General features: G+C 36.2%; 1 protein-coding gene across 1 annotated transcript in view; it reads right to left on the reverse strand.

Moving 5' to 3' along the window:
• Positions 1–14,533, reverse strand: part of COL25A1 (collagen type XXV alpha 1 chain) — a 436,533-nt gene that overhangs the window by 151,887 nt on the left and 270,113 nt on the right. Inside the window, exons 7-8 of the mRNA XM_081052890.1 lie at positions 3,464–3,490; positions 3,292–3,318 (exon numbers count right to left, since the gene is read on the reverse strand). Of these exons, the coding sequence (XP_080909016.1) occupies positions 3,292–3,318; positions 3,464–3,490 (54 nt within the window). The remainder of the gene's footprint in view (positions 1–3,291; positions 3,319–3,463; positions 3,491–14,533) is intronic.

Below are 14,533 nucleotides of genomic sequence, written 5' to 3' on the forward strand. Positions count from 1 at the left end.
AATCCTTACTGTCCTAGGTGATGGTGGTATGAACAATGCAGACCAGGTACTTGGAGTTTATGTTTCAAGGAGGGGTGTCATTTATAGATAACAAGAAAGTAAATAAAGAAGCAAAATAGGATAATTTCAGATTTAGATTCGATAGTTAGGGAAGTTCTCCCTGAGGAGGTATTTGTGATGAAATCTCAATAATAAGAAGAACCCCATCCCAAGAAGACCAGAAGAGAGCAAATGGAAACTCATTATCAAGTTAGGAGTGAGTGTGGTGTGTTTGAAGAACACGTGGAAGGCAGTATGGCTAGAGCACAGGGGAGGGGAAGACTAGTGTGAGCAAGGTTACAGAGGGGGGCAAGGACCCAATCTTGAAAGTCTGTGTGGGCCAAGCAAAGTGGTTTGAATTTTATTCTAAGGTTTAAAACAGGGAGTAACACTATCTAATTTACAATGTAAAATGATCTCTCTGGCTGCTGTGTAGAAAATGGATTATACAGGCTCAAGAGGGGAAGCAAAATTCATTGGAAGACTACCATAGTAATCAAGAACATGAGATGATAGTAGGTTGAATTTGATGAGGTAGAGAGAGAGAGAGAGAGAGAGAAGTGGAGACATATGACATATGTATATAGTCTCTATAGATTAAGCATAGTATCTTGAACATGGTATACCGTGTTTCCCCAAAAATAAGACCTAGCCAGACCATCAGCTCTAATGCATCTTTTGGAGCAAAAATTAATATAAGATTGAGTCTATATTATATTATATAAAATTCTTATATAAGACTCGATCTTATATTATATTAAAATAAGACTGGGTCTTATATTAATTTTTGCTCCAAAAGAAGCATTATAACTGATGGTCTGGCTAGGTCTTATTTTGGGGGAAATACAGTATACTCAGTATGTATTGCTAAATATATGTCCAAGAGTTTCAAGCTAATTCACCTTCTTAACTTCTATGTCATCTTCACTCTTTTCCTTTGATTCACATATTATACCTCAATATCGTCTTATTTAACACTTAGGAAGCCAAAGAGAAAAAAAAAAGAACTTCATATTCAAGTAAACAGTATAGATCGCACAGTGGAAAATCAGTAACAAAGAATTGAAATGATGGAGGGCCATATTGTTAATTATGGAAAGAAATAAATTACTTGAAACAAATGGTAAAAATCAGAAATAAAAATCTTTGATAGGATAAAAATGCTCAGGGTGTTCAAATACAAAGATCTACATTTAAAAATAAGAGAGTCTCCATCAGCATCAGCTAGAATAGTGTACTAGAATAGAGGATGTTGGTAAAATTAATTTCCATTAAATTGAAGACTTTTCTAGTTCAAACTTACTTTGATTTTTCTGGAAATATAAAACCTTCAATTTATTATCTTGATATAATAAATTTCTAATAAGTAGCTAATACTATCTTACTAGAAAGAAATGTTTATAAAATTCTAACAGCGCTAAATGTGACGTGCCTTGTCTCTAAATTAGGAATCTGAGGAAAGACAGGCAGTTCAGTAGGTTCTCATTTTCTTTCACATATACTTCCCAGGACATTTAGATTCTTACCCATGAAGATTTGTCTTGCATTATTAATTCAAACCAAATTCCTTCAATACAAAGGAAAATAGTATCATTTTTTGCCACTTTCCACCTGAAATGCTAAATGGCCCCTGAATCGTGTGAAATTTGGCCCCAGTCAGTGTGAAAACTGGCTGAAATCTGTATGAAAGGCAGTCTGGGTTCGTCAAAGTAGTTCATGAACTTTGGCCAAACTTCCAAGAAATCTGGTCCAAGTCTTAGTTTGTAATGCAACATGAAACCAGGTGAATTTCACATGGTTTCAGGTTTCATCCTGAAAATTTGGCCTAGCTTTATAATCAATCATCACTTTTTGGAACGATGAAAGCCAACACACCTTTTTGAAAATGAGGACTGCATGCATACTGATGACAGCTAAGCTGTGAACCACCCCTTCACTTCCTCTGCCAAAAGAAGATTTCTCAAAATGGAAACAGTCTCCCTCTTACCTGGAAAGGGCAAGTTGAGTGATTTTGATATTGCGTGTAGAAAGAAATGATACTCAATACATGGAAACATGCCATGTGAAATAATCACCACATACAGAGCAAGTGGCTATCCTCTAATCATTTAAGGTTATGAGAATTTTATTCCATTCATATCCATATATCATGATGTTTAATCTCCTCGACCATAACATGAGCTTTTAGCTTGAAGCCAGTCATCAGCTAGAATAACTGCCACGAGAAATGAGATGCTCTGAGGCATAATCATTATTTCTACATGAAGAATAGCTGCAGAAAGGAAAGTGAATTATTTTATCTAGTTTAATAAATATGAAGAGATACGACTACAAACTTTTGAAGTTTTCATTAACTACATCTTTTGCAATAAAACTTCTACTTCAGTATACATGAATTCAATAGTTACACAGTGACAAAAAAAATCCTACACAATTGTGTTTTCAACCTGAAAGTTTTAAATGTGCTTTTCCACTGTAAAAAATGACTCTCTTCAACCAAATACTCGCTTTTGTGCGTAGTGACTTGAGAAAATTGAGAGGTATGTCTGAACGGAGCCACTACATCATTGGAACAGTATGTCTGAACATTTGGGTAATAAGGCACAGATGTGAAGCAGAGGACTTGGCACTACCAAGGTAACAACAAAGCATTCACCATTGTGTTATATTGGTTAAAAGAGCCACATTCAAGAAGAATAAAAGAATGCCCTTCCTCCCTGGAATGCTAAATTATATTACACCTTTTGTCTGCTTAAAAATCTATAAAACATAAGAAACTCAAATAAGTATTATTCAAACACGATGAAGAATACAAATACAAAATGCATTAATATTTTCATCTATAATATAACATATTTATGCAATAGCACATAACGTTTAACTGCAGAAAAAGGCCAAATTCAATAGGAATCCATATGGCCTTTATATTGCAAAACAGTGTATGCAAATCTGAAGGACCCAATAGCCACTGGAAAGGTGTTGTTGACTTTTAGTAGGGATTCTGGCCCTTAATCGGTAGGGCTATTCTAGAGTATTCTATTCACAGGTATCAAATTAAGATAACACAACAGGATATATATTTATACACTAGTTATTATCAAGACTATTACACTTACGAGTGGTATGGTATTTTTGCCAGCCATTACTAAGCTATGTGACACATAGGCAGTTATGAAGCCAGGGCTACTTTTATTCAATAAGTTTGGAGCTGAAAGCTAATTTTCTGTCCAGGATTGGAAGAATACAACTTACCCGAGGTCCCTGATCACCTTGTTCTCCCTGTAGAGTAGGAAATGAGATGATAGACAGTCTTAGCATGAAGTCTGTATGTGATGCTCATTAAAAAGATAAAAGTAAAACAGCATAGGTCATGTCAATATGGATTTCCACTAACTTAATTTGTTTCTGCTATTCATTTTCTTACCTTATCACCTTTTGGACCAGGAGGGCCCTGAAAGAAGAAAGAGAACAATGAGTATAAATTTTTAAAAAATTGTAACTTGAAAGATGAGCTAGGGTTAGTTGCAAGGTTCATGTAAAGGGCACAGAGATATAGGTGTCAATGAAGTTTCTCAAGAAATTTTGGGTTATAAACTATAATACGGTTAGAATATAAAAATTATATATGGTATGATGGTATATATACACACACACAGAAAAGTACATATATCATAGGTATATTACATGCTGAATACATTTTCACAAACTGAACACATCTATCTATACAAGTAGAACCAGCTAAAGAAACCCAGAAGCGCGTATTATGACATTTTCTTGTCACTATCTACCAATGGTAATCACTATTTTTGACCTCTGACAGAATAGTTCATGTGCTTCACGTAAATGGAATCATACAGTATGAGTCTGTCCTCTTTTGTTCAATATGTGTGAAATTCATACATAATTTTTGTGTGCAGTTGTAGACCATTTTTCTTACTGCTTTGCAATACTCCATTGTGAGAATAAAACATAATGTGTTTACTTATTCTTCTGTTGAGGACCATTTATTTCCAGGAGTTTCTAGGTGTTGACTATTACGAATAGTGTTGCTATAAGCATCTTTTGCTTAAAAATTGTATACATTAGTGTCTGTTTTTGATAGGGTAACATTTTAGCAAATGATATTTTTATGTGTTTATGTTGGGTATGTATCTAGAAGTGGAATTGTTCAGTTCAATGTGGTTCTAACAATTTACGCTCCCATCAGCAATGAGAACTTCAGTTCCCTATAGCATCATCAATACTTGGTATTTTCCATTTTTTTCACACTGTAAACGTTCTGGTGGGAGGTGTAGTCATTTCATATTGCAGTCTAATTTGTATTTCTTTAGTGACTGATCATGTTTAACTTCTCTTACTGCAGGTATTGGCCATTTTGAGTCCTCTTCCATAAAGTGTTCACAGCTTTTGCCCTTTTCTATGGAGTTGCACTATTGATTTGTTAGAGTTCTTTATATATTATACTATACATTGTACTGTATTACCATATATTACATATATACATATGTGCATACATACACACATATATACATACACACATATATACACACATACATATATATACATATAAATATATGAGAGAGAGAGCACGCAAATACATTCTCCCACTCTGCATATTCTGTTTTTATTCTCTTAAAGGTGTTTTTGGTGAACAGTTCTTAATTTTAATAAAAGTCAATGTAACACTTTTTTCTGTTTATAGTTATCTCTTTTTTCGTTCCATTTAATGTCTTTGCCTACTCCAAGATCACGAAGACGTTCTTCTGTTTATTCTACAATCTAAGAGCTTTACTATTTATCTTTCATATTTAGATCTGAATTCACAGAAAATTGATTTTGTGTCTGATGTGAGGTCAAAGTCAAGAGGCCTTTTCCTTCCATGTGGATATCAAATTAACCCAACACCATTAAAAAAAAAAAATTTTTTTAAAAATGCATCTTTTCCCCATTATAGTACATCACTGTCTTTGGCATAAATTAGATGACTAGATGTATGTGGATATTTTTAGGAATTTCTGTTTTGTTAGACATCTGTCTATTCTTGAGCCACACTGAGATTGTCTTTACCTTTGAACAAAACTACTAGCAGGAAATACTAATTCTAGGGCATCAACACTTTTTTTTCCATAGCTCTTAAAAATAAAGTCATGTTTTGGGCCCTGCCTACCTGAGGAACTGGAGTATTTCAGTTCAATCTCTCACATAGACCTTCAGTAGGGCTGGGAGACAGGAGAAGTCTAGACTGAAGGTAAAACCAAGGTTCTAGACAAGTACCCTTCTTAAGTCCCAGTGGAGACCACTGTCTCTTCAGGTGGGCATGTAGAAATGCTCTGCCTACCAAGATATCTGCTGCTAAGTATCAGCGACAGAGGAACTGTACTAAATTCCCGATCTCAGCTATGGCACTTCTGATACTATGTTTCCTTGAAAATAAGACCTAACCGGACAATCAGCTCTAATGCATCTTTTGGAGCAAAAATTAATATAAAACCCAGTGTTATTTTACTATAAGACCGGTCTTACATAATATAAGACTGGGTCTTATATTAATTTTTGCTCCAAAGGACGCATTAGAGTTGATTGTCTGGCTAGGTCTTATTTTGGAGGACACACGGTCATAGTTGAGAGATTATCATAAAATTAGTAATAACAATAACATCATGTCTTATATTTTGTATATTTTACCATCAACAAAGAACCTGTTACAGCATTTAATCTTTTCCCAACCCAATGAAAAAAGTATTAATACTTGTATAGATGTCTGAAATTAAAGAAACAACATCAAGGGTAGGCTTCTTGTAAGCGAGTTAGCCAGGACTTTAACCAAGTCTTTGGGACTTTAAATGCAATATGGGTCGCTAAGTGCTAGGACTCAGCTCTAGCACGAGATTCTCAGAGAGAATGATGCCCATGTGTCTGCCTTCAACAAGTACCTTCCGAAATGCCTCCCAACTGCATTCCCCACAGGGTTGGGGACAGTAGCCCAAGATCTCAAGTTCAAAATGAGAGAAAGAGAAATTACAGAGGATCAGGGAGGGGAAGTGGGGGCTGAGATAATAGAATCAACTTGACAAAGTCTTTTATCTCTTACTTAGAAAATAATTTTGCCATTAAAAGAGGGAGGCTAAGAAAATTATTTTTCTTAATGTTTTCAGTAAATTTTTGATGTTTTTATCAATATTTTCAGTGAATCAAGTAGTGAGTAATTAGTATAGTCTGTGTGCCTACCTCTGTAAAATTAAGTTTAAGGAATGTACTTGATCACTTTAAACACACACAAAATGCTCACTAATACTCCATCAGTAGAATTTTATCTTTGGTTGGGCCAAGGGCAACCCAAAGAAAAGAATGAGAGTATACCTACCACCAAGTTTAAGAAATATAATGAAGATTTTAGTCTCGATTTAAGTAGCATGTTTTTTAACTCCATTTTGATTTTTATGTACATTTGTTGAATGCTTGTAGAGCGTTTTACAATGTTCCAAGCACTGGTGGAGGCTAATTAGCAAAGCAAAATAGTTTGTTCTAGAAAAGCCTGTGCTACAATCAAACACTTTCCATATACTAGCATTAAGGAAAATCACCTCTAGAAAATCCAGCTACTCTAAGATCACTTACAGTTACTGGGGAGCTCTCCCCAGCTTTCACCCCTTCCTTCCCAAAAGCTGATCCTCTTTAAAGTTTTATTTGCTTTTGCTGGTGAGATTTCAGAGGCCATGCTTCTCATTGTACCAGTCTTCTAAAGTCACTTTGTCAGGTTATATGGCATATTTGAGGTCAAAGCTTTTCTGAAATAATTTTATACTGGAGAACAGAGATGACTGTTTCCCAAAGTCCAATTACTAATGCCAAAGCCACACGTGTCAACTAGAATCTTTAGACAGCTTGCCATAAGCAAGGTTGCTTAATTCATGAACACAGGAAAATCTGCATTCACAACAGAGCAATAAATACTGCTGCTACAAAAGAGGCTGGTTCAGAGCAGACAGAATGGCGTCCTGGCACCTGCCAGCTCAAGACAGAACTGAAGCAGAGGTCAACCTCCATTCACAGCTGTGGTGGCTGCTTTGGACACTCCAGACCCACTTGTGCTCTTGGGATTAATGGCAGGTGTTTTTTTTCTGCTTGACAGAAATCCCACTCTTCTTTCTGAATTGGACCCTCTTCACTGCACATATGATTGACTTTGAAGAAATAAAAACATGGTAAACACAGATAGTATTTCAAAATTTTAGAACTATGTTTCTTTTCTAAGTCAAAACATTACAAATAAAAGAATGGTTTCCTTGATTACTAACTTTTAAAATTAAAGCCGGGTCATTATTTAAGCTATTTTGTTTGTTGTTAAAGAAAAACTCACTGATATTAACTAAATGACTGGCAGCAAGACAAATTAATGAATTATTTGAATTACACTATTTTTCAATTGCATTTTCTTGCTTCCAACTACACCAACATATTTATTGTGCAAGTTTCAGTATCAGTGACTGGTTGGTAACTAATTGAAGATAAAACTTTGTCACTAAAACATGGTTAAGATCAATGGAAAGTAAATATGGCAAAATTAGTGGTCATAAATAAGTGAATAGTGAGTCACAGGTTTATATAAGACTTCTTTTGGAATTCCTGTTCTTCTCATCTGGTCTAATATGTTAGAGTCAGATCTTCTATAATGTCCACTTAGATAAATAAAAGTATTTGAAATAATCTTTCTAATTAGTTTTATGTAACCAGCTCTATTTACATAAATTCTAAAGGTGCCAACAAAATTTTTATTATTAGTGCTTTTACTTAGTAGTTGGAACATTTTTCTTAGATTGTTGTTAGAGTATTATTCATTTACTACCAACATATTTAAAAATTTCAGTGGCAAACTTTAAATTAGCTGCTATTCAAATGACTTTATGGTAACAATGTTTTTTATTTGTACCGAGCCTTTAATGTGGGTCTTGGCTTATACCAATTTCAGTCTCCCAAAATCTGCTTCAAGTAACTAAGATTTTAGTTTATTTTCCATGCTCTGTTATCTATTTCAATTAAATGATAAAGCCAAACTAAAAGCACAGTGAATAAGAGGCACAACAAATGAGATTCAGGAAAAATTGGATTTCAATTTGCATAAAAGTAATTGAAAAATAGCTGAAAAAAATATAGGTGATATATTCATAGGGGCTGGGATGTCCCGATAAAGACTTTTCATTCACTACAATTGCAAATTTTGCCTACCTTGAACTGGCAACAGTTGAAGAGGGAATGACTTTAAAAGATGGCAATCATGAAAATAAAATTAGATTCTGCTAGCAGTAGAGAAAAAAATGGAAAAGGAGCAAACTCTGAAAATTCTTGGCAGCCGAAGACATTGGAACAAGAATGGGGTTATGATTTCTATCCCAGAAAATTGTAGGCCATTTTTATTTTTGAAATATGACAAACCTTTTTCTGATTAATCTTTTTATTATTATAGAATTATAAGAACAAGCAAGTTTCATTTTCTAAGCATTTATGGCCAACTATTAGCCAGGCGACATGGTCCGAGTCAGGAGGAGGGACACGTAAATTTAATTATACAGTGGAATAAACACTGTGTTGTGGGAGTCCAGAGAAGAAAAAAGCTAGGCAAGCTGGAGTGAAAAAGATGACATTGGTACAGGCTCTTGAAAGTTGGCCAGAGACAAAGGGGACTGAGCAGGGGTGAAGCAGATTGGGTAGTAAGGAAGAACATAAATAAGTGTGAGAGGACCTCGTGCTATCAGAGAAAGATGAGGAGTTCAACTGGTAAGAACACAGTGGTGTGGGAGTGGAGATGGGGAATAGTAGGAAAGAGAGATCTGGGAAGGCTGGCTAACAAAACCCAAGTCTCTAAGCTAGATTCTGTCATCGGTTTAACAAGAGAGCAGCAAGATCAAGTGTGATGGGTGGAACTCTCAGAACACGGAATGTTATTGTTCTTAGGAAGCTGTTACCTTGGTCCAGGACGAGAGATTGGTAAATATCTGAATTAACATCATGACAGTGGGAAACCAGGGAAAGTTCTAGATTCAGAAGATATGTCTGAGGGACAACCGACAAGATCAGTTAACTGATTGGACACGAGGGCCATGAACAGATCATCAACATAGTTTACAAAGTCCTACTCATTTAAAATCTCACAAATTAGTGCATTTGCATAAAAGTGTTGCCCTAAGCTGGTTCAACCCTATTAAACACAGCAGCTCCAGAGCCAAGTGAACCATACAGAGTTTTAAATCTGGTTTCAGAGGTGTATTTCAAATCTAGCTTTGGCTGACCCAATCGGAAATCACTGAGAGAGAATCCTCTACCATCACTGTTGGGTAAAAGGAGCACAGACAATACATGATGGCCGCCCTGTGGTGCTACCAGGCAGAGGCCATCCTTTCTCTGTGTTAACTTCGGAATAAAGTGCACCTTTATGATATTTCCCTTCCTCCACTGTTTAGACTGCAAACTGAACATGGGCTTACTGTATTTTAAAAGCCACAATTTCCCTAGTCTTTTAAGGACACAGAAGACAGAGTCTGCTGCACTGCCCATTCTTTAGGCAGACAGGACACTCTCAGTGGTCACCGTGCGTTTGATGTGTGTGTGCTCAGGCACTCCCGCAGACATGACTTTATCAATGTGCAGTCTCCCAGGGAGGAGGGACAGTTTTCCCTGGTTTAAGTAGAATAGGAGCCTCAGTTCTACTGATGGTAAGACCTCTGTCTGTTCTCTGATGTGTCATTAACTTGGCCATTGTGCCAATGAGGTAGATACTCGTAAGCCATATATGCATGAAGAAATAGAATTTGGCACCATGGTATCTGAAACTGCAGGTATCTGAAACTGCAGAAAATCATATTGCAAATAGTATTAACAATGGAAAAATCTAGCGTTTGCTTCAAAAATAAGGACCCTACCTATTTGCATGTAGATAAATCATCTTCACATCTGAATAAAGTGTTTTACACAGTTAGCACAGGTTCACCTCTAACTAAAATGTGAACATGTGTTCTTCCAAGTACATTCCTCAACCTTGAATTCATAGGTGAATAGTTTTCTCTATTACTAGCATAATATACTTTTTAGGAACATTTCCTTCTCAAATGACTGTTTGTTTGTTTGTTTGTTTTATAGACTTCCAGGTTGGCAAATAACTTCAGCTACTAACTTGCAAATTTTAAACTTTTTATGTAAAACCTGATGTGAAAATGTAGAAGTTGCTCTATATTAAGTATAGATCAATGTGTCTCTCTGTGTGTCTATGCTTGTATATAATTTCTGTTTAAGTACCTCAGAAAAAAGGAAAACATAAAAAGTAAAAGTATAATTTGGGGAGATTTTAAAATAAAGTATACATAAAATAAAGTATCTTGGTGTTAAGAGCTCAAGTTTTGGAGTGAAACAGATGATGACCTATGTGATCTTTGGCAGGTTAATTAACCTCTGTGAGCCTCAGTTTCTATGTCTATAAAATGGGGAAAACAACGCTTACTGTTTGACTAAAATGAAACTCTGTCAAGCAATTTGTAGAATGCCTGATTTACCAATGAAAACGATTATGAACTACACACTCGATATTTTTAATATGTTCATCATGGCAAACAAAATCAAATTTCTTTTTCATATAGTTGACCTGAATGTGAAGAAAGTAAACATACTGATTTCCTAAAGTCAAACGTCAATGTGGTGAGAAATGTTAGGTGGATGGTGAAAACATTGGGAGAATATACAGGTGTAGTATAGTTTACCTCCATGTTCAGGAACTATTACCAAACAAAACAAAGCAAAACAAAACTACCTCATTGTAGTTTTTACCACATTAATGACCAAACCAGCTTGAACGTCAGGCCTTAGAACTACCTAGTCACTCCTAGCCTATAGTAGTTGCTCAATCAATTCTTGTTGAATTGAAACACCAGAAAGAAAAGAATGCAATAAAACTGTGTTCAAAGCAGCAACACATAAAGAATTATACAAGAACCAGATTCAGTGTTGCTGCAGAAGAACCGTGTTTATTAAAGTGTCAAACTCCGTTAAGTTAGGGAAGGGAATTACAGCTATAAACGGATTTATAGCGTCAGACTTTACACCTTTCATTTTGCATTGATGATTAAAAGAGACCCAGCAGAAAAGGAGTACGTATAAACAGAAATTTAAAATACCAAAACCAGCCCCACTGCGTGCAAAACTAATTTTTACATCTGTTATTTTCTGGGCATTTTCTGTAGGGAGATTGTAACTGTAAGTTCTTTTGTGGTGTCAGTGTGAGTCCTGAACAAGGGACTATACGTGCCCATGATCAGTCTTAAATCACAAGCAGCTGCCATAAGGAAACAATTAATGGGGTCTAGCACTAAAAGAAAATTTAGGAAAACCAAACATTAAAAAAGGACTCTCAAAAGTAAGACTGATGTAGCTCAATGGAGTTAAGGGCTTATAAAACAGCAGGAATCGGGGAAGCTCACTCTGGCTTTCTTTTCTAACACAATACAAATTAAATACAGCCAAATTACTGCTCCTGCCAATCAAAACCAAGGGGGCCCTCCTTCCCTGCGTCATTCCTTGCCTCTAAATGTTTTAAGGGATTGCTCAAACTTTTTTGTTTAACTTTGCATTTTTAACTTATTTTTAAGAGGTCAAATAAAATGAACTCCATGGTGAAAGACTTGGAATCCTAAACATTCCTTTTGTGGAAAGAAAGTATCAACTTGCTCTCCAAACGTCCACAGTAGCCCTGTGATTTTACAGCTAATTGTGTAAACTATCCTACAATACTCTCAGTGTCCTCAGTATAATTCAAATGTATTCAGGGGTACATGCATCTTTAAACCTTGGGTTTAATTTATAATTGCCTATTTCAGCATGTTTCCCAAATACTGTCCCCGCATCATTTTGCCCAAGCTACTTAAAAACCCCTGGTTTGAAGGTCAGTTTGAGTCTTTGCTTCATTTGTAGTTTCTTATAGAATGATATTGGTTTTGTGAAAGGCCACTGAGCACAACACAGAGGTCAGGGTAGGCTGTCCCTTTGAGTCTCAGAAGATATGCAGAGGAATGAAAAAAAAACAACTGTCAGATGAGGCTAGGAGGGCCTGAATCCAGGGTTTGTCTATGATTCTCAAGCTTCCAATGTAAATTAGAAGCCCAATCTCCCTCATTTTCAGCTGATGACTAAAAAGATTAAAAGCTTTTAATGTAAGCTTCTGCAATTACCGTGCTCTCAGGCTCCAAATTTTTCTGTTTCTTCATGCTCTTCTCTCTATGGGGTGAAGATCATATTGTATCTGTCTCCTCCCCAGCCTTGCCCTGCTCTTTATGTGACTCACTTGTCTCTTCCACCATCACGGCTCCCTCGGATTCTTCCCCTTGGTCTCCACACATGTTCATTCACCCTCTCTGAAAGTCAGGAGGAAGAAACACTGCCTTCGCCTTCTATTCCTTCATTGTAAAGTCCTACTTTATTCTTACTATTTCTACCAAACTTCCCTAAATAATAGATTGGTCATGGAAAGAATGGAAATTGGACTTGAGGAAAGAGAGGAGGTAGCAGTGTAGACGTCATATTTTTACAGTCTGGTTTGGGGAAAGATAAAGTAACAAGAGCTGAAATACACATGGGTCTTGGGGCATTTCTTTCCCTTAGGAAGAAGAAACCTAAGCTATGGGAAAGGAAACTGCTGAGCTTGTCCTCAGGGCCTGGAAAGGAGTTACCCTGGGCTAAACTAAAACTAAATAAGCGGGAGCTTTGGGGAGGAAGGGTTGATAAATTTCATAAATGTCAGGATTGCCCAAATTTGTGTCTAAACCTTTTGTCTTTTCACTTTACTCCCTTCATCAGCTATCAAATAAACCCTCAAGGCTTTAACTATTACCTGACTTATGTTCCAAATTCTTTTCCAGGCTGCATTCCCAACTGCTCACCAGATGTCTAAGCTAAGATATGCCATCATCAGCTCAACTCAACATTCTCAAACCAAGCTTCTCAATTTCTGTTTCAAGCCAGTCATGACTCCAGACTTCCCTATTTTTGTTAAACAGACCACTACTTCTCCATGCCTAAACACTCAGTGTTCTGTTGGACTCTATTGCCAAGTCCTACAGATTTCATTCTCCACAAATCTGAATCTATCTTTTCATGTTTGTTGCTGGCACCCTTGTTTCTGGAAAACAGGACTAGTCTACAAGCCTCTCCTGGTCTTCCTTTACTCTACTCCATCCTACACACTTTTGTCAGATTATGCTTTTGAAAGCTCATTTCTGAACATATTCCTTAGCTCAAAAAACATCAAGGGTACATTTGTAATCCACAATGAAAAACTATTATAGGAAACAATCCTCCTTGGATGCAAAGGAGGTGACAGCTGTGGGGAATCCAGCCAATTCCACTTGACCTGCTGACCAACCAAACACTACATGTCTCTTGATATGGTGAACTAGGATATAACACACCTTTATACGAGAGCCTTCCTGAAAACTGAACCAGAGCCTAATGAAACCTCTAAACGGAACTCACAATTTATAAAAAAAAATACTGAAGATAGGGGAATAAGCTGAACAGCACCACAAGAAAGTCATTAGACCAGTTCAGAATGTGGGGCATTCTACATATAGGAAGAATGTCTTAGAAAAAATTGACGTCATGAAAAAAGAAAGAGAGAAGAAAAACAACTGTAGAGTGAAAGAGATTAAATAATTATAGAAATTAAATGCCAAGTGTGAGTTTAGGGTCTTGATTCACAGGAACCATCTGTAAAGAAACATTTTTGAGATAATTAGGGAAATTTGAATATGATTGGCTATGAGGAATTATTGTTCATTTTATTAGGGTTGATAATGAAATAATGGTTATGTTTTAGCAAGGCCCTGTCAGTTACAGATTCCTACATCAGTACTTGCTAATGCTATGACATGATATCTAGGTTTCCCTTTTAAGCACATCAGCTAAAACAGAACAGATGAAGGAAAGGAATGCATAAAACAAGATTTTCTTGAAGCTGGGTGATGGATCTAGGGCAATTTATGACAGTATTTTCTCTTCCTCTTTAGAATATTCGAAAATTTCTAAAAGAAGTAGTTATGTAATTTAAAATTTTATCTTAGATGACCCTTCAGATTCCTACCAAATAAAATGTTAACTTCTGCCTATGTCCAAAGTCCTCTAACTCTGCTCCTAACATTCCTTTTCTGCTTGATGCCCCCTTCCATCCCTGCCATAAGGACCTTCTCCTCCAGTCAGTGTTGAATACCAGCTATTTTCAGAATGCCCCTCATCTTGTCACTCTCTGTATCTTTATCTCATTCTTTCTGCTGAATAAACATCAACACTTATCATTCTACTTGGAATAATTACAGTCCTCCTTCCTTGAAACGTGTTCTCTGGAAATCTGAGCAATGAAGTGCCTTGGGGAAAAAAATAAACATAGTAGAAATTGGAGTTTCTGAAAGAAATGTTAGTCCTTGCAGCAAAAGTCCCCTCTCCACTCTTCTACAGTCTC

The sequence above is a fragment of the Rhinolophus hipposideros genome (genome assembly GCF_964194185.1).
Source record: "Rhinolophus hipposideros genome assembly, chromosome: 1".
NCBI classification, from domain to species: Eukaryota; Metazoa; Chordata; class Mammalia; order Chiroptera; family Rhinolophidae; genus Rhinolophus; species Rhinolophus hipposideros.